Source organism: Bufo gargarizans, chromosome 8 (assembly GCF_014858855.1).
Source record: "Bufo gargarizans isolate SCDJY-AF-19 chromosome 8, ASM1485885v1, whole genome shotgun sequence".
NCBI lineage: Eukaryota > Metazoa > Chordata > Amphibia > Anura > Bufonidae > Bufo > Bufo gargarizans.
Genome location: NC_058087.1, coordinates 57,488,813 through 57,514,522, shown reverse-complemented (window position 1 = coordinate 57,514,522; position 25,710 = coordinate 57,488,813). Strand labels below are relative to the sequence as shown.

General features: G+C 42.2%; 1 protein-coding gene across 1 annotated transcript in view; it reads right to left on the bottom strand.

The window, feature by feature from the left end:
- FMNL2 (formin like 2) overlaps positions 1-25,710 on the bottom strand; it is a 215,121-nt gene that overhangs the window by 63,908 nt on the left and 125,503 nt on the right. Inside the window, 3 exon segments of the mRNA XM_044302780.1 lie at positions 15,941-16,093; positions 18,677-18,760; positions 21,839-21,915. Of these exon segments, the coding sequence (XP_044158715.1) occupies positions 15,941-16,093; positions 18,677-18,760; positions 21,839-21,915 (314 nt within the window).

The window sequence follows — 25,710 nt, the reverse complement described above, 5'->3', positions numbered from 1 at the left end:
AACATCATTGGCGGCCATCATTTCTGCTCAGCGTGAATCGGCTTTCATCAGTGAACAGCACTGAGGCCCACTGGTCCCTTGTCCAGCGTAGATGCTCCCTGGCCCATGCAAGACGATGACGTCAGTGGTCAGGTACCCTTGCAGGTCATCTAACGCACAGACCACACAGATGTAAATGGTTTTGAATGGTCTGACATGACCCTTGGGTGACTCACACCTCCCTTAAATGTGCCTGGAGTTGTGTGGCATTCATCATCCGGTTCCACAGGACATTGTTCACAATAAAGCGGTCATCAGTGTTGGATGTGGCCAAAGGATGTCCACTTCTATGCCTTTCTGTGACTCTTCCAGTCTCTCTGTATCTCTGTTCCAACCTTCTGATGACATTCTGTGACACTCTAAGCTCAGTGGCCACTTCTATCTGAGAATATCCTGCTTAAAGTCTCGCAATGGCGAGGTACTGTTGATCAATTGTTAGATGTCGTCTTGGTCTCATGATGTCAAAATGTGAACAGCATGATGAGGAGGACTGTTTAAATATCAATTCTAATTGAACCAGGAAATGTATTGGGCAATTCATGGATCAGACACCTGTTGTGAATTTTGCTGTTAAGCTCATTGTTAGAGAACAGCAAGTTGTGCAAAAAGTACTGAAACATTGAACAGTTAGACCTGGGCAATCAAAAGTTTAAAGGAGGACACATTAAGTTCACCTGTAAAGGTTAGAGTGCATTTTAGGTTCAGCCGGAAATTTCACCCATAAGCCAAACATCCCTAACTTTTTGTACTGTACTGTACTGTATTTCAGTAAATAATGTTAAAGGAACACTCCGGGCAAGGCTGATATAGTATTATGCTTAGTGCAGGGCCTTAGGGGGCGGAGCATGACTAAAAGAAGAGGAAAGAGAGAAAGCTTGTGTTATGCTCCCCCAAGGTCCAGTTTTGCCTGAAGTGGTCATATTACACAAGGGATATATCTATGTAAACCATACACAGCACACAATTACATACATACAAGTGTGAAGTATGACAGATCCAAAACTTTCCAACTCCTAGGACCAGAGTCTACTGGGGTGACTATGCCCGTTGATACCCATTAACGGCCATTCTTTCCTCATTATGTCTTAACCATATCAGATATAAAGCAAAGAAAGCACCACTTCGCAGTCTGTCTTCACTTTACTGATGAATACCCAATTTTCATCACATACACATGCTGATGTTATGTTCACATGTGCACTAAGCAAGCCATTTTGCAGGCTAGACCCTTCAGTATGAGGAGTTCAAGAGCTTACTGCATAAAGTTATTAATTGAACTCAATAATAAAGCAGTATGCCGTAAGCTCCCCCTAGTGGTGGCTGCAGGCAGCCAGAATTTTAATCATTTAATTCTGTCTACACAGAGGACTTGGAGTTTGGAATCACAAAAACAATGCTTTTCTTGTAAAAATATGGAAATTCATTTTAGGAGTGCTACTACATGCGTGGTTACCTCTGTACTCTGTGATTGGAATTTAAAGCAAGTTATCACAGCTTGGCTACATACATGTAATAGCACCCTTTTTTGTAACAGACCATTTTGTACCATAACCACGAAACACATAAGATTTTTCAGAAAGTATCGATTTTTGGGTTGGAAATAAGTACCTACCTCACAAACACATTCAGGTGAAACTCGAAAAATTAGAATATCGTGCAAAAGTTAGTTTATTTCAGTAATACAACTTAAAAGGAATTGCATTAATGCAACTTAAAATTAGAATATTGTGAAAAGGTTCAATATTCTAGGCTCAAAGTGTCACACTCTAGTCAGCTAATTAGTCCATACCCCCTGAGCAAAGGGAACCTGAGATTGTGACTTTGGGGTTTCATAAGCTGTAAGCCATAATCATCCAAATTATAACAAATAAAGGCTTGAAATATCTCGCTTTGCCTGTAATGAGTCTCATATGTTAGTTTCACCTTTTAAGTTGCATTACTGAAATAAAGGAACTTTGCACGATATTCACATTTTTCGAGTTTCACCTGTATATAAGACTCAAAGCACAATATAAAGGACGGCTGATTATGTTATACTGCTGTCATGGTTGTACAGATAAGTATAAGCAGTCAGCCTGCGGTTACTGTCTGTCAGGGCACCGGAAATAACTTAAGTGTCACAATGCTACATAAGCCATGCAATTACTAGAAGCATTTGATTCCTGATTCACTTTGACACTTATCTGTGAGCACTTTCAGGCTGGAGGTTCAGTTGCCTTTAAAGCGGGTTCACAAGCAGCGTGAATGGAAACGTGTAAATAGGAATGTACATAGTAATAACCGCAAAAATATTTTACGTCAAAACCTCTCAGAAACTGAACACAGAATATGGGAAGAAGCAGGTGTCTGGTTTCGTAGGTTGGGACCACAGCAGCTCATTGCTGAAGCCAGGAAAGGTGAGTAACAGGTAGCCAACTCTTATTATTGGATATGCAAAACTAGTAAGCTCATTGCTCTAATTTGCACTCAATTTTATACATCTTTGCTCAGAAGATGTGATTAAAGAAATACATTTTTGCTAATTACAAGGCCACTAAAATTTTATTGATTGCTATTAAATGCCATATACGATACTAGTCATCAAATCTTTAGGCATTCTTACTGTTATGCCTAATATATGTAGTAGCCCAGAACAGAGTACTTGCAAAATTGTTTATTGTTATATCAGTATATTGCCAATATGGTTATGTATAGAAGTGATAGAGTTAACCAACTCTGACACAGCCCCTGCAGGAAGTTAAGGTGTGGAGCCTGCATCCGCTGCTTGCTTAGTGTAGTGTTTTAGCAGAGGACTGAACTAGAGTTCAAGAGGATCACCTTCTCTGAAGATTATCTACTGAGAGAAAGACCTCACCATAATGAGGCCAAGAGCCAAGAGGGTCCAGGATCTGCAAGCCAAGCAATGGAGTCAGTTAGGATCCCTTTACAGCAGACAATTTAGCAGCCGATTGTCGGGAAGGAACCATTTTGAAGGAGAATGACGCATTTATATGCAGCGATCTCCTCCACCATATGGGGAGGAGCGATCACTAATGCCATCGCTCATCAGAATCATTGTTTGCCGGCAGCAGGGGATGTTTAGACAGCACGATCTGCTGCCGGCAAAGGACCATTTAGGTGCCTGCACAAACGAGCATATTAATCTATGAACAATCGTTCCTATGATCGCTCAGTCATTAGCGATTATCTGGCAGATTCTCGGCCAGTGTAAATGTGAAGTATTTGCTAGTCAAAGCTGATATTGTTCAGACACCCTTCCAAGGGCGGATTGGGAACTTAAAGTGGCCCTGGAATAAAACCAAAAAGTTTCCCTATGTTGTAGGTGGGTTCAAACTGACAGAAGACGGGACAACACAAGTAGGCAGAGACAACCGAAGTAGGCAGGGCCTGCAATACTGTAGTGCACCGGAGAATACCACCCCAGCAGAACCAAATACCACAGGGCAGCACAAAATACTGCCGCCCTCATCATAGTATTCAATTGTATCACCATCATGAGGACAGTCAGCTGAGTTCAGGAGGGCACCTGCAACCGTTGAGCATCAGATCATTATGTACCTGGCTTGCGGCCATCGAGAAGGCTTCAGTTGCCCACTGGGCATCAGCCCACAGGGAAATTGGCCAATCCGCCCCTGCACCCTTCACACTTGGACATGCCCCGGCCAGACGTATCTTCAACCCTCTATCTCTGTCAGTTGGAAATTACAGCCATCATTGCAAGACTAATAGTGGCAGCCATAGAATCTGCAGAAAGAGACTTTGGGGAAGTAGAGGAACGAGTGCTCCATCCATACGTTGCTATCCGGGGAGATTTGTGTTGTGAACTGTTGGAATTGTGTTTTGATACCGTTGTCTGTACTACAAGTACCATTCTGCAGAGAGACTTTTGTTTTCTACATCTGGCTTGGTTACTGACTCCAGCACCATACGCCGGCCATTGCAACCGCACCAAACCTATGACATCAAGGGCACCCCAACTACCATCAGGCAGGAGCCCCAACATCAGGGTGTGCTCTGAGGGAAGAAAGGAGCCCCTCCTTTCACTGCCCAGCCCTAGGGAGCATCGGTGTGAGGATTGCCACTGTGGTTGACTGTTACAACCGGAGCCACTACCACTCCCATCCTGGAAACAGGCCCCAGCAAACATACTGTATCACTAAGAAACCGAGCCATGCCTTATGGTGGATTTTAAAGGGGTTTTCTAGGAGGAAAATATTGATGACCTCTTCTCGGGATAGGTCATCGATATTTGATTGTGGGGTTCCAACACCTATCAGCTCCAATGTTCAACTGTGTGAAGAGGTCGCAGAGCCCCTGAGTGCGCCACAGCCTCTATATTGGCTGTGCTTGGTATAGCGGCTCGGGCCAATTCACTTGAATGGGACTGAGCAGCAGAAAGGCCATGTGACCGAAAATTTGACATCAATAGGCCGCTGTGCTCAAACAGCTGATGAGCGGGGGTGCCGGGAGTCAGAACCCCATCAATCTGAGAATAGGCCATCCATATTAAACTCCACTAAAACCCTTTAAAGGGAACCTGTCACCAGGATTTTGTGTATAGAGCTGAGGACATGGGTTGCTAAATGGCCGCTATGCACATCCGCAATACCCAGTCCCCATAGCTCTGTGTGCTTTTATCGTGTAAAAAAAACTATTTGATACATATGCAAATTAACCTGAGATGAGTCCTGTAGGTGAGATGAGTCAGGGACAGGACTCATCTCAGGTTAATGTGCATATGTATCAAATCGTTTTTTTTACACAATAAAAGCACCCAGAGCTATGGGGACTAGGTATTGCGGATGTGCTAGCGGCCATCTAGCAACCCATGTCCTCAGCTCTATACACAAAGTCCCGGTGACAGGTTCCCTTTAAGGGAAATTTCTGCTGTCCTTCTATAATATGATAACATGCATTATATTGATATACTGTTTACATGCATTTAATACATTTCTTTATATTACCTTATGAAATACAAGGCAAATAAATGAATATTTTAAAGGTTTATTTCTGTGCAGGTAATAAGCCTAAGACGCTCAAGCACAGTAATAGCTGCTCAGGTAAATAAAACATTTTCTTGGGTTAAATTGGGATTTTACGGTCCATCGTCTCTTGCAGCAAAAATGGCCCCTGGCCACATGACTTCATCCTAACCTTACCGGCAATGTATTCTTCTGTCCTCCTGTTACTGCTCATTAAAGAAAACACAGGGCTTGGTTGTGAACAGATCCAGGGATGTAACCTGACAGTCATAGCATCTACTGGGACTCCATAATAAATAGATAAAAAGCCACTTTTTTGGTAGTGGTGGCTCAGATGACCTCAACATTTCCTGCACAATACTGAACTTGGTGGAACTGAGACTAATTAGTTCTTGTTTTTTTTGGTAAATCGGAACAAGACTGCAGACGGGTGGCTGCTCTATCTTCACATGGATATGTGGTTAGAGAAGTTTCCACAATACTGCAAAAATGACTTCTGCTTTTATTTTGCTATTTGCATTCTTGTTTTTGTTTCTTAGTGGAAACTTCAGGACTTCCCCATTGTAATAGACCCTTCCCTGCAGTAGTAGAGGGTCTTTTTCTGTGCTTGCTGTTCGCATAAGATGAGCCCAAAAATGTTTGGACTACTGCTTATCACTGAACACCCTTCCATTGCTAGGTATCCAAGTTGCCCAAGATGGAGAAGGGCCAGTGGGGCGTATTCAAGGACACCAGTTCGTATTGGCTCTAGAAATGGTGGAGAGGGAAAAACGATCTTCCATGCATGCAATGAAATACATCAAGTGTCTCGTTGGCTACACAAAGAGATCTTCTGAAGAATGTTGACCTCTTCTTTTTCCATCGCTAGAAATCCAAAATACCTTTCATTAGCTATGAAGGCTCTTTTTTTTCTAGGGAGCAATGATTAGGAGAAACAAAATGGCCACTGTCCTATTAGTACACACAAAGCCTGTCCTAATCACACAGGAGGACAAGTTACTTCACAACACTGAGGTAAAGAGCTGCCTCATCCTCCTCTCCTACTTGTCAGGGATTATGATCCTGAATACAGATGAGAAGATCTTCAGCTGAATCTCTGTATGAATGAAGTTCATGAGAATGGACAGGACAGACTGTGGTAATGGAGACTGCGTACAAGTCCTCTTGCTCATTAGCCACATCATCACCTCCTCTCTGTACTTCATGTCTTCTCATGAACTCCATTCCTACAGAGATTCAGCTGATGACCATATTAAACTGTATTCAGGATCATAATCCCTGACAAGTAAGAGCAGAGAGGAGGATGAGGCAGCTCTTTACCTCAGTGTTGTGAAGTAACTTGTCCTTCTGTGTGATTAGGACAGGTTTTGTGTGCACTAATAGGATGGCGGCCATTTTGTTTTTCCTAATGATTGCTCCCCAGACAAAATGAGCCATTATAACTAATGTAAGGTATTTGGGAATATATTTATAATGAAGTAATATTTAAGTATTTTCATTTTTCTAATTCCCAGAGAACCCCTTTTAATCACGTTTTTTTTTTAGCAAATTTTGTTTTTAGAATTTTTGGTGAATATTTTTTTTAATTCTTCCTTTCACGCTCTATATTTTAAATACAATCATAAAGACTTCCTGCCTTTTGAGAGAAGCTACATGGGCCATAGACACAATGGTCAGGAGGGGATCCCACTGACTTCAATGGGAGAGCTTTCTAGGCATGCTCTGTGACCTGTGCAGAGGTCAGGGTAGGAGTTAGATAAGCTGTAATATCACCTACTGTGAATGGTGGATCCTGTCTTATCTATATATAGAGGTGTTACTTTTTGTATTTTTGCCTGTGGTGATAACAAGTGAAAATGTACCTGTACAGAACAGGAAATCATGACCTATTATTTGTCCTAGTGGCCAGTGGTAAAACTGCAGGATTATATACATATTTTTTAAATATAGATAGTAATATGTAAAATAAAAAAAATCACCCCAAATTCTTTCAAAGTATGGTTAACACAAAAATGTGATTTAAACAATAGGTCGTTTTCTAAAGACACGTTCCCTTTGAATGCTCATTTGCATATGGATTAAAAGTACTTTTTCTCCAGAACAGGGCAATGGATCTCTAACCCTGGGTTCAGACCTGAGCGTTCGCGATGGAGCGCTCTGTATGCGCAATTGTACCGGCGTTTACAATCGCGCATACAGAGACAAGCAAACGCCCATTGTCGCGCGTTCGCGAAAGTCTATGTACGGGAACGCGCGACAAAACGCCCCAAAGAAGCTCAAGAACTTTTTTGAGCTTCGGGCGTTTTACAGCGCAATCGTACGCGCTGTAAAACGCCCAGGTGAGAACCATTCCCATGGGGAAGCATTGGTTTCTCCTTGTTGAGCGTTTTACAGCACGTAGGAACGCGCTGTAAAACCCTCAGGTGTGAACTTAGGGTAAGTGAAAGGTACGATTACGTTCAGCTGAGCTAGCGCTACAAGGCATTCTGACTGGTTTAACAGTGAATTTCCTGGTGACAGACTGCCTTAAATAGTCAATAAATGCCAATATCAGTTCGTAAGACATCATCGTCAACCCAAAGCAATAAACAGCAACACATCATAAGACCATACGATAGAAGCTTGTTGACAGCACCCAGATAGTGAGAGTGTCGGGTTAGATTTATTTAAAAAATGTCACCATTTTAGACAGTTGTTTTCTTAATTTAATTCCAAAGTACACCACCATATAGTGTCAGGGTAATAATACTGCCATAAACAGCAGACTTTACACCGCTATAAAGCGCCCAAATAATAAAAAATATCTAATTTTTCTTTAAATGGAATGCATCCTCTATACTTTATTCATCAACTAAACCCAGACAGTGGCACATATCCTTTTTTCTAATCTGTTCTTATTTTCTGATGGTAGATATTTATTTTTTTTGTATTCTATTTCATGAACATGATTAGGCTACTTTCACACTTGCGCTTGATCGGATCCGTTCTGAACGGATCCGATCATATTAATGCAGACGGAGGCTCCGTTCAGTACGGATCCGTCTGCATTAATAACTTAGAAAAATTTCGCAAGTGCGCAAGTAGCCTGAGCGGATCCGTTCAGACTTTCAATGTAAAGTCAATGGGGGACGGATCCGCTTGAAGATTGAGCCATATGGTGACATCTTCAAGCGGATCCGTTCCCATTGACTTACATTGTAAGTCTGAACGGATCCGCTCGCCTCCGCACGGCCAGGCGGACACCCGAACGCTGCAAGCAGCGTTCAGCTGTCCGCCTGTCCGTGCGGAGGCGAGCGGAGCGGAGGCTGAACGCCGCCAGACTGATGCAGTCTGAGCGGATCCGCGTCCATTCAGACTGCATCAGGGCTGGACGGAGGCGTTTGGGTCCGCTCGTGAGCTCCTTCAAACGGAGCTCACGAACGGACCCATGAACGCCAGTGTGAAAGTAGCCTTATAGGGGCAGCCATCTTGCCAGAACTGCTGCGAACAGCATTTATAGATATGCTTGGCTGCAGCCACATGGACTCAGGCACAAGGGAAATGAGATGTTCACTGACTCCTATGGGAGAGTTTTCTATACATGCTCTGTGACCTGACCAGAAGTCACAGGAACGGGGGTTAGACAAGCTCTGATGTCACCTACAGTGATGGCCAGTTCGCAGTGTTCGCCAACTAACACATGCGGGCTTCCATCTTGACTCACAAGTCCGGCGATGCACAGGTAAGCCCTTACCTGTGCCTGTGTCGGGAGCCGGTCTGAAATCAAATGCGGTCACCGGGAGCAGGCAGTTCCGAGAACAGCCGCCGGGGGCCTTCATCGAGCTGTTCTCTGAACTGCCTGCTCCCGGTGACCGCATTTGTTTCAGACCGGCTCGCGGCACGGGCACAGGTAAGGACTTGTGGGTTAAGATGGCAGCCCACATGTGTTCGTTGGCGAACACTGTGAACTGGCCATCACTGGTCACCTATTGTGAATGGTAGGTCCTGTGTGATATGTATGCAGAGGTGGTATCTGTCTTTGTAATCCTGTCTGTGATAATAATCAGATGACTGCTGAGAAGTGATCTTTAAAGAACGGGAAGTGTCAGTGTGAAAACTACAAAAATTTTGGATTCTTTTCAAAATAGATAATGTGCTGAAAATTAAAAAAAATTTAAAAAAATGATTTTAACGACAGGATACTTTCTGATGACAGGTTCCTTCTAAAAGGACCAACATAACACTGCTGAATGATACTTCAATTCACTTCCCAAACAATCCTCCCATACAACACTAATTAGAAAAAAAAACGTCAAAATGAAAAGTGCACACTAATGTAATACAATAGCGGCTCAGAAAGAAGAGGTCATGGTAAGGGGCTGCACTGGCCGCCATCAATGCCCAGGAGTCCACATGCAGATTACTAGTAGGAAAAGTCTTTTGCAAATAAAGGTCAGAAGAACAAAGAGATTTTAATCTCATTCCCTTCCGTGAATGGCTGCTGTATCAATATATACTGTAATCAAAGGCAAGCTTATCTCTCATTTAGACAAAGAGCGTTTTAATGACATTTCAGGGCAATCATCTCCAGTGTATCATGCCAATCTGATCACTCAGTAATGACTCTGCATGACACACATTTCCTGACTACTATTCATAGTGAGTTGGAATTACAACCTCCCTGAGTCACTGCTTCGTGCACATGAAGGCTGCAGACAGTGTGGCCCGAGGCTGGTCATTCTACAACACGTTCCATGGTTCCACAAAGCACATTCTGGATAGAAGCTGTGTATCACGTCTAGGAAGGTCAATGAACAAGCTACAAGGAGACATGTTAAAGAATAGCTTTTCTGACAATCCCTTTACAGTTGACATAGTTAACGCTGAGTAACCTTTTTGTAGTTATTCGTATTATACTCCATTCACATCCAGAGCTGCATTCAGAATCCTGCTGGTTCTCACTAGCAGGGGCAGATTTGGCATTTCGGAATCAAGCTGAATGGGTTTGGATCTGTCAATCGATCAACGGCCATGTGCATGAGGCCTTAAGAAATTTAGAATATACCACCAGTATGAGTCTTTCAAATATAAACTCTTCCCTACCGGCCGAACTCTGTTGTTTTACTGTATAGCTGAAAATAAAATTTTGTCTACTGCCATTAGGGGGCGAGCTCTGGAGCTTACTGAATACTGTTCATTCATTGCACCGAACAGTATACAATATGCTCCCCCTAGTGGTGACCTCAAGCAGCCAGAATTCTATCATGTAACATCAACTCTATGGAGAGGATTTGGAACACTATATCAGAAAAATAGAGCTCCAATCACAATAAGGATATATAAAGAAATTCATCAGCAGTAACTTTTTGGACCTATTTTTGATTGCAAAACCAAATTAGCATTCAAGGGTAGTGTTAAAAAAACACAAAAAAAGGAACATCCCAAGTAATCAGGCTAATATCACAAAGCAGTGATGCAGTAATCATATATTGTTGTATCTACCAGCAAGCACAATTTAGCCCACTTTATTACCCATGGGAAACCATTGATGTGTCTGATAAATGACTTTCCGTTTCCGAAACAGATCGGAGCTGAAATAGACTGTTGAATTAAACATTTTAATAAGTCTGGTGTATAAAAGGTGGGACCGATCCCCATCAATCCTTCACCATAAATCACAGCCGGAAAAAAATTAACTTCCTTTGAAAGTTGTGCCATATATTTAGAAACACAGTAAATACTTGCACTTCAGCATATTGTATCTTCTAATCACATACAGAAAAGTTGAAGAGGAGACAGATATAGTATATTATAATAAAGTACAGTATAGCACGAGAGCCACATAAAAAAAAAATTACAACTATAATTATGGGATTTTTGGGGGTTCTACAGTTGGGATCCCACAAATCGTCACATGACTTTGTGATCACATATGGGTGGTCAACATTCTCAGCATCTGTGAGGTCCCAGTGGTCGGACCCCATGATCAAATATTTTAATGCATCCAATTGATATCGTATAAATGTCTATAGTTGGAACCCAATTTAAAGGGGTTCCTCAGGATTGGTCACCAACATCAGATCAGTGTGGGGTCTGGCACCTGCCACTTCCAAGATCAGCCATCGGTACTGGAAACTATACAGTGTATGGAGCTGGAAGCAGAAGACTCCGTACAGCACGTGGTGGATGGTCCGGGGTACTGCAGCTCACCTCCCATTCAAGTGCAGTGTTGTATCCCCACCAATCGGATATTGATGACCTATACCAGTGATAGGCAAACTGCGGCTCTCCAGCTGTTGCAGAACTACAACTCCCTGCATGCAAAGACTGCCTACAGCTTTCAGCCTACAGCAGGGCATGGTGGGATTTGTAGTTTTGCAACAGCTGGAGAGCCGCAGTTTGCCTATCACTGACCTATACTGAAGAGAGGTTATCAATATCTAAATCCTAAAAAAAAACTAAAACTTTTATGCATTTTTGTGATCCTGATACTTGATGAGCTCCACACTGCACCCTGGGTAACTCTTCTATCAAGGCATGGTGGAATCCATTTCTTGAGAACAAGATTTCAGTTTTTGGTTCTTTCCTTTGGCTGTGGAGGAGGACCTGCTGCAGTTTCTCTGAGCTTCTTTCTTTCTGTTTCTTCTTTGATCTTATTGGAATAGAAATGCTGGAGGAAAACCTTCTGCCGTCTGCAAGAGAACTGCAATGACCCTAGAACTTTAAAGCTCAAGACTATCTTGGGTGGATATTTTGAGGTTTAGTTCCAAATCCTAGTAACCATTTGTGGTTGGACTTGAAAATTGCTCTTCACTCTTCACAGCTCGTCATCCATCTTGATAAACCCTGAAAGTTTTTGCAGTGAGTAAAGAGGAAAAATGACGTCCACATGCCAACCACCCATATACCGACCAAAACCGACTTCAGCTTGTAACATCTAGCAAACGTGCCTAAAGTGACTGAACAGGGGTGGTTAGTTTCCATTAGTATTTCATTAGTTTTCATTAGGTAGTTAGTTACCATTCAATTAGTTCATATCCATGAGGTTCAATACTTTTATAGTTGTTGTATCTGTTATTAGTCTCTATTAGTATATTCTGTATGCAGGAATGTCAAGTTCTCCAAACACAAATCTATGTTCTCTTGGGGATATATTCATTTGATGGCTCATGCACATGGCTGTTGACCGTCTGTGCCCGTATTGCGGCCCGCAATATACGGGCACCAGCCGTGTGCACCCCGCATAACGGATGCGGACCCATTCACTTAAATGGGCCCGCAGTCCAAAAGGTCAGATGCAGAAAGTTGGCATGGAACCCCACGGAAGCACCACAGAGTGCTTCTGTGGGGTTTCTGTCCATGCCTCCGCACCACACCGCAAAAAAGTTGGATCATGGACCCATTCAAGTTGAATGGGTCTGGATCCGTCTGCAGAATCCACACGGCTGTTGCCCGTGCATACAATGCACGGAACAGCCGATCAACGGCCGTGTTTATGAGGCCTTAAGAAATTTAGAATATACCATAAGCCAGTATGAGTCTTTCAAATATAAACCTTTCCCTACAGGCAGATGCAATACTTTCCCTAGGCCAGTGACGTCACGTTCATCGGTCACATGGCCCATACAATGTACGGCGCTGTGCTTGGTGAGTCGGAAGAAGGCCACGGCACTACTGCAAGCAGCGGTGCCTTCTCAAACAGGTGATGAGCGGGGGTCCTGGGTGTCGAATCCCCACCGATCAGATTGAGATGGCTTATCCAGAGTATAGAGTATAGGCCATCGGTATAAAAGTCTCGGAAAACCCGTCATATTTTTTTTCAGGAAATGTCTCAATTTCAACATCTGATATCTGTTCTATGATCTACTGAAGGCATGCTCAACCTGCGGCCCTCCAGCTGTTGTAAAACTACAACTCCCACAATGCCCTGCTGTAGACTGATAGCTGTAGGCTGTTCGGGCATGCTGGGAGTTGTAGTTTTGCAATAGCTGGAGGGCCGCAGGTTGAGCATGCCTGATCTACTGTGAATAAAATATGGGTCTATGAGGTTTACAAATCGTCTCAATCGGTTTTTATTTATATTTATTTACATTTTATCCCAGCTTTTTTGGAACTGGGGTTGTACTTGCTTCATAGAAACCTACGAGAGTGTGACAGTATATATTTGTATCCTTTTTTTGTATAGACATACTTTCCTAACTTGACGTGAGCCCAACCCTTATCCTCATGTCCACTTGCAACAGAAAAAGCCTGATTTTCTGAGATCACTTTCCAAGAGCACAGATCGTAATTTGTGCACACATTCTCCAATGACCTTCAGTACGTAATCATGGTATTATGTCCCCAGAACAGCAAATGGTAAAAAAAAAACAACAACTGAAAGCAAGGTTTGCATAAGACAGCTTATCATTCCCTGCTCCAAGACATTAATAAACAATTGGCTTTTCCTGACACTTTCCTTTTAAAAGCCACATACAATCCATAAAGTAATGTTGGCGTCCGACACAGGTAGTGACTGAAGCCTAAACCATGGCTGTTAATCATCTGGTGATCTATACAGCTCCGCTCTTTATAGAACCGAGGCAATCTCCTCTCAATACACTGTTTCCATATATCACCAAACACTCGGACAGAACTATTGATTTTACACTTAGGTGGCAATACCCCACAGTAATGCAGACTTATTTGCACATGTTGTCTCTTCAAGTAGTTTACTGCTTAGAGTTCAAGTCATCAGGAGCTTTTATTACAGACTGGAAAAAAACACGTACTTTACCCTGGAATTTATCACCAGATAATAAAATATATTGAATTAAATATAATAATATATTCAATACATTGAAGTAAAAGCAAACACTGGTCTCAAAGTGGATCCATTATAAGTGATCTAGAGAAAGATGTCTCCCCTGCCTCGACAGGAAAGCCTACTGAGCCCACTGGGATGAGTTTGCTAATCCACTAGAATAAGAGACTTTAGTACTAAACCACAGGCACCAGAACTTGGAGTATTAAAGCACCAGGGCTTGGAATACTAAACCAACAGGATTTAAGGTGCCCATATACATGAGACTAATGACAGTCGAACCCACCGGTTCACCATGTAATGTGTGGGTGCCTCCCGTCATTCTCCAATTGAAGCTGTCCAGTAAGGAAAGAGCACGCTGTAGGATTTTAACAGCTGAGCGAGCATATATATATGGAGGGTTGGGAGAAATATCCATCTAAGTGTATGACCAGGCCTTAGAGTACTAAACCATATCAAACCCAGTGGCTTGTAGTACTAAACCACCAGACTCTAAGGCTTGTAGCACTAAAGCACCAGACACAATGGCTTGTAGTTCTAAATGATCATACACCAGGGTCTGCAATACTAAACCACCAGACTTGTGGGCTTGTAGTACTTAACTACCAGACACTAGGGCTTGTAATACTAAACTAAACTACCAGACACTTACCCTGGTTTCACACCTAGGCGTTTCTCAAACGCGCGTTTCTATGCGCGTTTTTGTCGCACGTTTTTATGCACGTTTTTTTAATAGTGAACGCGCGTTTGACGCGCGTTTGGGTGATTGACAGCAGTGTTGTCCAAAGAGTCTATGGCCCAAACGCGCGTCAAACGCGCCAAAAAAAGCTCCTGTACTTGTTTGAGCGTCGGGCGTTTTACAGCGCGATCGTACACGCTGTAAAACGCCCAGGTGAGAACCATTCCTATAGGGAATCATTGGTTTCTCCGTGTTGAGCGTTTTACAGCGCGTAGGAACGCGCTGTAAAACGCTCAGGTCTGAACTTAGGGTAAGAGTTGTAGAACTATACCAATAGATCAGGGCTTGTAGTACTATACTACCAGACACCAGGGCTTGTAGCACTTTACTATCAGACACCAGTGATTGTAGTACTAAACTACCAGACACCAGGGCTTGTAGTAGTTTACCTTCAGACACCGGGCCTTGTAGTACTATACTACCAAATACTAGGGCTTGTAATACTTTACCATAAGGCACCAGGGCTTGTAGTACTTTACCTTCAGACACCAGGGCTTTTAGTACTATAATGTCAGACATTAGATCTTGTAATACTTTACTATCAGACACCAGGGCTTGTAATACTTTACCATCAGACACCAGGGCTTGTAGTACTATACTACCAGATACTAGGGCTTGTAGTACTTTACCATAAATCTCCAGGGCTTGTAATACTTTACCATCAGACAACAGGGCCTGTAGTACTATATTACCAGATACTAGGGCTTGTAATACTTTACTATCAGACACCAGGGCTTGTAATACTTTACCATCAGACACCAGGGCTTGTAGTACTATACTACCAGATACTAGGGCTTGTAGTACTTTACCATAAAGCTCCAGGGCTTGTAATACTTTACCATCAGACACCAGGGCCTGTAGTACTATATTACCAGATACTAGGGCTTGTAATACTTTACCATCAGACACCAGGGCCTGTAGTACTATATTACCAGATACTAGGGCTTGTAATACTTTACCATCAGGCACCAGGGCTTGTAGTACTTTATCTTCAGACACCAGGACTTGAACACCTCAAAAGGAACTAGGGAATGAAGTACTACACCAGATACTGAAACACTGGTTCTTGGTAAACTAGACAAGATGGCTGCCAAAAAAAGATTGTTCGCTGTAAAAAGTTTGAGATCTGAGAACCAAAATTAGGATGAACTGAGGTGAATTACCATGAACAGTAAAAGGAGCTACCAGATAAAAGCCAAAACAAGTAATCCATGGCCATGCAGAATTCTCCTGAGACTCCATTGTTGCTGAAAGGGAGGGGTCCTGAACGGAGAAAACCCCTCCATCATATAAGGCAGATGTGGGTGAAGTGATATAGTTGTGAACTTAATTTCCACAAGACCCGATGAGTCATAGACTCCCTTGATGGCAAACAACACCAGTATTAACACAACGTACCGTAAGGTAGAATGTCTGCCCGAGCGGGTAATACTATTTCCAACAGGTGACGGTAAGTTGCTTCCTCTATGTAGGTCTTCAATTGAACGACTCCAATGTTTTGACTTATCAACATTGTTTTCTACATTATTTTCCAGACTTTCAAAGTCAAATCTGAGTGGAAAGAAAAAAAATATATAGAATCAGAACGGTTTTCCAATAAACAACTTTTGGTAATCCACTACATAAATCTGTTGTGGCTGCGATGTATCTCAGCAGCTCACAACATACACACAAGTCTCCAGGAAGCTATGATATGATAGGTTGCTTTTTGAGGTCCTCACACATACCTTGTTTAGTAATCCCTACAACTCCTCATATCTCAGCTTCCTTGACCCCTGTGAGTTGGACATCGGCTAACCGGTTTTACTTTCATCACAGCTCAATTTTTTGATCCCTCGTGCATAGGGTCACCTGAAGTGAGTGGGGTTGAGATGTAATACCACATACAGAATGTGAATAGTTGTGGAGCTGTTTTTGGAAGAAGGCAGCCATGATTTTCTAATCCTGGACAAGGGGTTGGCCACCTTTGATACTGGTGACCTATTCAATGGATATGTTGTCAATATCAAATTTGTAGGAGTTCAACACCGGATCAACTGTTTATGTGTATGGAACCAGAAGTAGAAGGCTCCTTCCACTGGCATAGGCATATCCAGAGGATAGGTCATCAAAATCTAATTGGTGGTCAACCCCTTTAATATTTGCTTTGGTTATTTGTAGATCTGTTTTTACGTATACAAAATGTTACAGGAAAAATGTTTATTTCCCCTTTTTGATAATTGACAATTATAAGTGGACAATTAATTTCATTTTATTATTTTATTTTATTTAATTTTGTCATCAAATTAGGTAAAAAACATAATTCTACAAAATTTTTGCTAATTAATTTTTGTCTCAGTCCTAGTGACCAAGAAATGGTACATGTCGGGTCATGTTTACTCATGCACAACTATCAGCAGACAAGAGGCCCTTTGTGCTGTGTGCCATTTCCAAATGTTAGTAATTCTATTAAAAAATGGAAATTTTTTCCATCATGGCAGCTTTCGGGAAAGTGAATAATGCGAGAACTGTTGCCAAAGTTGTATCCTAAAAGGAACAATATGAAATATATTTCATTTAGGAACATTGAGTTTAAACAATCATAAAGAGAGTGTAGAACTCAATAGCAATTATCCGTAAAATGTCTTTAGTCCACCGCTTCATGAGCTACAATTCATAAAAACAGATCCAGAACGACCTGGAACGGCTTTATAAATACAAAAATATATCTGAAACATTTTGTTAAAGTGGCTTTCCTGTGTGGACAACTACTATTCAAATAAAAGGTCCCCAAAATAAAGATCAGTGTGGAGGATAGGGGTCCTAAAACAGGAAGCCGTCCTGATCAGTGGGTGGCCATATACGGTAAATGCTAATTTTCCCTTGAAAAATTTTTAAAAAAAATAAAAATTAAAATCAAAAGCCACTATAAGAGGTGCAGTGATTACAGCTACAACTTGACCTCATAGTCCAAGGAGCCCACAGGCCTCTGGGCCACATCAGGCTCTTACTGGCCATGCACACAGCATCGTGACAATGTCTGGTGACAGGACCTGTATGAGTGGCCTTGAAGACAAAGAGAAACTGGAAGCAAGGAGAGGTAAGTAAATGTCTGCGGTTTATAAACAGGTCTGATCTGGGGTCTAATTAGTTTATAGGGTCTGGTCTGTGTTCTAAAAACTTTTGGATCTGGCCTGGGTTCCGAATTCATTTTTGGATCTGGTCTGGGCTCTGAATGATTTAAGGGTCTGAATTAATTTAGCGGTCTAATCTGGGGTCTGATTAATTTATGGGTGTGCTCTGGGGTCTGAAGTAATGTAGAGGTCTGGAGTCTGAAGTAATTTAGAGGTCGGAATCTATTTTAGGGTCTGGTTTGGTCTTTTGTTGTCTCCCAAGCCCCATCCTGCCTACGTGGCTGATTGTGTGGTACTTTTGAACCAGCGTGCTCTGATCATTTAGCAGATCGTGCCGGGTGTTTTCAAATTTGTTTACCGCAACTTGGCCAGCAAGTGTGCCCTTTCACATACTGCTGCTAAAGGCTCGGGGGTTAAGTGGGAGCATTGAAAAATGTGCTATAGAGCTCAGCCCTTTATAGCTGTATATCTGTAAAGGCTAAATCTGATTCTCGAAGCACCCAGAAGGTAGATGCAGTCTGTCCCCTGTACCTACTCCTATTATACCCTGATATACCCTGAAGACATCCCATTATAATCCCTCTTTTAGGTTCCTCAGGGGATGAATGGTAACCAAAAGCGTAAAAAAAAAAAAAAATGGATAAAACCAGATATCTCAGTTACCATATGATTGGCCCAAGTCCAGAAACAGACTATTAGTTAGATATGATAAGACACACATGTATTAAACAGCGTATAAATAACAATGGATGAAGGTTCACAGGGGAGTTACCGTAGCAAGGCTCAGGTAACTCCATGATTGCATGCAGGATAGCAGCTAAAACCTTCAAGAAAGGTGGTTAGACCCCCTTACCCTCCACCCCTCACCTTTTTGTTAATGTTGTTCTGACTGTGGCAAGACTATGATAATTTGCAAACCTGAACTGGGAGTACCCTTTTGATGGGCACCACAGTAGTTGTGTGGTCACCTTCTATAAGTAGGGTATAGGTCGGTGGCTTTGTGGGCAGAGATTTTACTTACGTGACTGCGTATTGTGCAAAAGAGAGGTATTCCACAAGGACGTCCAGCCCCTTGTTTTCTTCATTCAAAAATTCTCTCACCCATCTGTCAAATAACATAGAAATCACAGCAAAATCAAAATGCAATACCGAAAATAGGAAATACTGAACAATTTATTCAGTATAACCATAGAGAAGTAAATCTGGACACCATGGGTCAAACAGCTGCAGTGACACCAAAGCTCGGGGACCATGGAAATTTTTGCTTAGCATTTGAAAGGCGTATCTATTACTAGAAGGCCAAGGAAATGTTCAGTTCTGATGTATGGACAAAAATGTCCTTTATGAAGTTCAGAGTTTGCATTGTGCCCAGAATTTTTGCTTTGCTGCCTGGCAAGCGTCCTGCTATTAATACCAGCATCGGCCCATGAAGTTCTTTAACCCTTTAGCTGAAAGATATGACATAGGATGTCCAGCTTCAATTTATGCAGCGAAATCCATTATGGCCAGAATATGATTTCTGCCTTTTTTTTTTATTGTTGCGTGTTTTATTTTTTCATATATTATCTTTGCACTGGTACTTTATTCTGTCTCTGGTCCACTGAAGCCAAGTATAACGGTGACTTGCAATTACCCAGGAGGTGGGAAAGCTAAATAATTTACTTTCATGAATAATTGAAAATACCCAGTTTCTACTTATTTTCTTTCATTTTTAAGTGCCCAAAAACATAGTGAGGTAGATTCAAAAACATTCCATGCTGTGCAGACACAGAGCACTATACATTAATGTAACATGTCCAATGTAGCCTATACGTGCCATTATAGCGTGCACAGGGTTATTCTCCGTGGAACGTGCCATGTGTGCACTACCAGTTGCTCACTAGTCCCATCTTGTAAAGCTAAGATGGGCTATCACTTTGATGCTTGGTGGGGTTCCGGCTACTGTCCACCAGGTAATGTGCATGTCAGCAGCTCTTTCCGTTCACTTCTATGGGGGTTGAGCAAGGAGCTTGGCTTTTTCATCAAAGAAGTGAATAGAGGGGGTTACATATGTATGGCCAATTGTACATTAAAGGGGTTGGTCCATGAGAAATATTCTATATTTTTCAAACCAGCACCTGGATCTGAATACTTTTGTAATTGCATGTAATTAAAAATGTATTATAGCCACTGAGCTATTCAATAAAGTGTATCTGTATAGCGCCACCTGCTGTTTGTTATTTTTTATTTATTTCTCTGTCCACCTGAGGTGGACACACATGCTCAGTTCCATTCCAACTGCAACCAGCTGGATCTACTGTTAGAAGCCGTGACAGTTACAGGGTGGAGAGACGCAGCAGAAAGGACATGCCCCCTGAGTTGTGATAGGGAGAGTTTTGCAGCAGAAAGGAGACCTCCTCTGAGCTGTGATAGGGAGAGAGGTACAGCAGAAAGGACACACCTCTTGATCTCTGTTAGGGAGAGATCTGAAGCATAACGGATACACACTCTGAGCTGTGATAGGGTAAGAACTCCAGCAGAAAGGACATGCCCTCTGAAAAAAGACACACCCCTAGAGGTGCCAGCTCAAAATAAGACCAATGAATGTGTGGAAATCTTGATCCATGTGAGGTACACGGCTAGCTCTAGCTTTGTTAGAAAGTGGTTTATGTCTGATTTTCATGTTTTACATTAAACATGCGATAATCCCTTGAAGCCTTCATTAGATGGTGCAGCGAGTGGCCACCACACTAAGCGGGACAAGGATTGGGGGAATGTCAGACCCAGAGGTGGCTATGCCATAAATGTCTGATTGGAAAAACCTTTTAAGTTCAATAGGATCCAACTTGCATTAGTTAAGGTCTAATCATTGGGTCACTGTATTAGCCAAGTGCCCTGACCATCCAATTAGGCTGAACTGTATGTAGCAAGACTTGGCTTAGAGTGAATTTACTTGAAATACTGGAACTGCACATAATGTTAAAAGGATTGTCCAGAATTTTAAAAAAATGCTCGTTTTTTTTTTTTTCTCCAGAAAAAGCGCCTCTCCTGTCCATGGGATGTATTTGGTATTGGAACTTGGTCCTCTTTACTTAAAGGGGTTATCTGATGACTAATGTAAAAAATTAAAATCAGACACCATATAGGACATGACAATCTATATCTAACAAAGCTAGAACCAGGCCTGTACCTCACATGGATCCAGAGATCTCCACATTCATTGCTCTGCTAGACTTGCATCAAGCTGAAAGCTCTAGGGGAGTGTCTTTTCTACTGAAGCTCAGGGGGCGTGTCTCAGATCTCTCTATCACAGCTCAGGGGGCGTGTCTCAGATCTCCCTATCACAGCTCAGGAGGCAGTTGAAAGATAAAACTGAGCATGTGCGGCCTTCTCAGTGAATTTTTTTTTAATTACATGCAATTACAAAAGTATTCGGAACCAGGTGCTGGTTTTAAAACTGTAGAATATTTTTTGTGGGACAACCCCTTTAACTAAGATGGCCTGCAATACCAGGCACTAGCCAATGGACACAGTAGTGCATTTTTCTAGATCCTGGACAATTCCTCTAATGTAGGAATCTGAAACATAACATATGATGGTGAAGTTTGAGTCTTCATGGGCTGCAGTGGTTCTGCTGCTGGAGGTGTGAAGCTAAGCACCAAGGAGGAACTAGATCTGGAATGAGGAGGTCACAGGTCTAATAATAGAGATATTAGACTTCTCCTGTATAATAATGGCATTTTACTGAGACCAGTAACCTATGATCGGGAATGATGAATGGCTCGTACATGCCTCAGCCTGGTCATTTGTATGGAAAGAGCAGACTAAACTTTGTGGTTTTAGCTAAAAATAACCTTATTTGAAGATGTGGTTTTTCCATTTCACTAAATCCATAATGTTCTTGCTTATGGGGAGCCGCTCACAAATGGGTAACATAACCAGGCTTCAGCGGGCGTCCAAATCCAATCTCTTTCTCTCTTTGGCACAGAAAACTGCTTAGCTCACCAATCTGGCAACATCAAACCAGCCCTATAAAACCTAATAGACGTAATTATTAGGTATACAGCAGATGTATATCCAGAGCCTCCAGACAGCACCGGCAGTAAAAGAAGTACAAACCTGTACCAACTACAATTAATGGCAGGAAACGTCAACCTGCCAGTCCAAAAAAAAAAAAAGAAAGAAATTCCGTCCGTGTTCTTACCCTATGTGATTTGTTCTTAAGGAGATTTCCAGTTCCCGCAGAACCTGAGTGGATTCTTGCACTCGCCTTCGAAACTTCTAAAGGAACAGAAGATGAGAAGAATGACACATGCCGTCAACTGGGTGGAGTGGAACCTATAGGTCTCCACCAAATGGCAAGAATAACAGTTGACTGGAATTATACTTGGTTTCGGTAATACATTTAGGGGGACATTTATCAAAGTGGAGTAAAGGTGTCACAAGTCTTGTTACACAGCTTGCAACTCTTCCCCGCTCACGCCAAAAAGGGGAGGGGGCATGGCTGCGTCAAGCCCGGCTCATTTATCATTTTCCATAACGTTTTAGTTTTTTGGAGTGGAAAATGGCTTAAAAGGGTTATCCTTTAAAAGATAATGATGACTTATCCTCAGGATAGGTCATCATTATTACATCAGCGGGGGTCCAAGTTCCAGCACCCGCACCGATTAGCTGTTTCAGAGAGCCCCTGCGCTCATCGGAGTTATGATGAACGATGCAGTCTCCAGGCAGCTTTCCAAGGACAGCGCCGTACATCACATAGTGGCAGTGCTTGGTACTGCATCTCAGCCCTAGGCCATGTGACCGATGTACAGTGATGAGGAAGAGGCTGTGGTGCTCAACAGCTGATCGGTGGGGGTCCCGGGTGTCGCACCCCTGCAGATCTGATACTGATGACCTATCCTGAGAATAAGTCATAAGTATATTTTTTGGAATAACCCCTTTAAATCTATGCCAGCAAGAGCAATGGCGTAGAGTTAAGTCTGTCGCACAGCCTGCTGGAGAAATCACCAAACTTATGTAGAGTCCTGCTCTTCCACATAACTTTGGCGCTTCCTCCGGCAGCACAGAGGGACTTGAGACCAGCGTGGAAAACGCCAGTGTTAATAAATGTTCTTCCTATTCATTATACCTCCTAGGTGACTGAGTTGACTGTGTTATTACATAGAATCAATACAAATAAGCACAGCTACAGTGTAAATCATGGTACAGAGCAACAGTACCGCTATACCCGGGTGATTATAGTAGGTGGTAAACTAGGCAATTGCATGTGGTTTTTGTTTACTGGAGGGCTCCCCAATAATGAGACCCCAGAAGCAATCTGAGTATAAGGCTTTCAATGGCAGTATGGAGTGGGAGAATATCCTAGAACTATATGGTACTATTATTTAGATACTGCATGACAGTATTATATAGCTGCATTGCATGAGCACAGTGGGGAAGTATTATTTAGCATTGTATGGCAGTATTATTTTGGAAACTGAAAAGCTACGGTATATTGTGTGGACATAGTGGAATAGGATTATTTAGCATTGTATCACAGTATTATGTAGGCACTTAATAACCCTATTGTGTGAGCACTGTGGAGATGTATTGTTTAGCGTTATATGGAAGTTTTATATCGGTTTCCCTTAAAGGTAATGTACACCTTTGGTCCAATTTTTTTGTATTATTGCATTGTACTCATTTTGAGCTAAAAATCATTTTTTTAAATTGGTCTTTATTACAAATATGGAGCCCTTTTTTCTGTACAGAGATGAGATGCTCTAATAGAGGGATCTGAATTTTCTCTCTTCTCCATCACACAGCTAATCTGACGGCTCCTTATCTCTGCTCTCATTATAAACACTCATTAAAGCTCAAATAAGTGTTTATGACCACTAAAGATCCCTTTACACGGGACTATATTACAGCAGATAGTCGGGAAGGAAGGTTTCCTTCCCGAAAATCTGCTGACCACCAGCGATTAGATTACCGATTGGATTACCCATTGAATGAGGGTTTCGCTCATTCATTGGGTAATCGGCGGTACATTTACACGTTAGCAATAATCTGTGCAATGGGCTCTTTAGTGAATTACAGATAAGGGTTATTAGATGACCGGCACAAAGTGAAAGTAAAAGTATGGTTCACACAGCTAGACAAACAGTTAACCCTTTGTCACAGGACGGCTCAATATTTCTATTAAAGACCAAATTAAAAAATGATTTTTAGGCCAAAATGAGTAAAATGCTATAAAAAAAGCCTTTAACTCTGGAGAAATCAAAGAATTGGACGGTCTGCTGGATCCTTGTTTTCTGTCTGCCATGGTAGGACTGTCTAGCCAGAAAGTGGACTGGTACGGACATCATAAAACAAGACCTTACACAGGGCGCCATGTGTGACAATTATCTCCCGTATTACCTGGTAAGTAATAAAAACTCCGTCCCCATTTCTGGGGTCACACGTGTTACACTAGTGTTTTCATAAGCAATATTACCGATGAAACTAATTACTGAAAACTCCCTGGCAGTCAGTGGCAATGGAAAATTACAATCTCACCTTAGTACATTCAATATGAACCAGCATCCATTTAAAAGTGTTTTTGTCGCTCGGCCAATTTTCCCTTTTATAACAAGACAAATGAAAATCTTAGTTTCCAACCAAACCTGACATAGTTGTGATGTAATCCTGACCCAGATCTCCTCACACTTTACAGATGGAATTATAGAGGAGTGCAGTGGAGACACCGGCTTTTCCGGATCACCGTGGTTTTATACACATCGTCAATGTATCCACCGCACATAAACCGACAAGCTCAATAGTTTACACAGACATGCCGTAACCCCCAAAATATGTCTGAAGTGATGTTAAAAGACCACCTTGGTAATTTCATAGAATATTAAACATTTAGGGAAGTATAGAAAAAAATGGCACAATCCATCAATCAATGAAAAGCAATGTATTATTTTAAAGGGCATCTGTCAGCAGGTTCAACCCTATTGAACCAGGTAGAATGCCTGACAATGCTGACCTTGCTGTTTAAAACCCTACCTTTCATCCCCTGAACATGCAAATTAGGGGTTAAGTGCACATAGGGTGGGCCAAAGCTCCTCAGTGCACCGTAGCGCCTCCACTCTACTTCCCAGGACAATCCCCAGTCCATTTGATTGACAGGGCCAGGTGTCCAGATGGAAGGAGGGATGTTGAGGGAGACACAGTGGAAGAGCTAAGGTGCACTGAATGGCTAGATCCCTGCCCCTAGTGCACTTAAAAAGACTTTCCAGGACTTTTATACTGATGAACTGCCCTCTGGATAGGTCATCAGTACCTGATCAGTAGTTTGAGAAGGCACCGGCGCTCTTGTGAGCACAGCGCTGTACATTGCATAGCGGCTATGCTTGGTATCGCATTCACTTCTATGGGGCTGAGCTCAGCCTAGGCCATCTGACCGATCAACATGTCGTCACACAGCCTTGGAAAAGCTAGAGAAGGCAGCAACGCTACTGCGAGCGCTGCTGCCTTCTCAAACAGCTGATCGATGGGGGTCCCGGGTGTCGGACCCCCACAGTCAGATACTGATGACCTATCTAGAGGATAGGTCATCAGTATAAAAGTCCTGATTTGCATATTTTTAGAAACACTTATTACTCCGAAAAGCTATGATTTTAATCGGCAGGGTTGGCCCTACCAGACATTATGGGTGGTTTGATAGCATTGATCATGCTAACAGATGCCCTTTAAAAGGTAAGGTATACAAACATTGAATTGTTCTTAGAAAATGGTGTGCTCAATTTTGCCTGAGGGCAGAGTGCCTATAATTAATATACGCATCATAATAAATCTAGGCATTAGGTTTCCCAGACATTAAATGCCACTCCCTGCTTATAGTTGTCAAATGCAGTAAAATCCTAACTGCGGAAAAGATGTAAAATAAAACTTGGGATGAAAACAATATTTCAAGGGGTTATGAGTACCTATAGGTCAAAAAGTTATGAATTAGTGCCCTTTTTGGATTCTGAATCTTTGCACCACATCAAAGGGGGGTATTGATTGACTGTTGGCTCAAAGCTATGGCCACATGCGGACTCTGTGCAG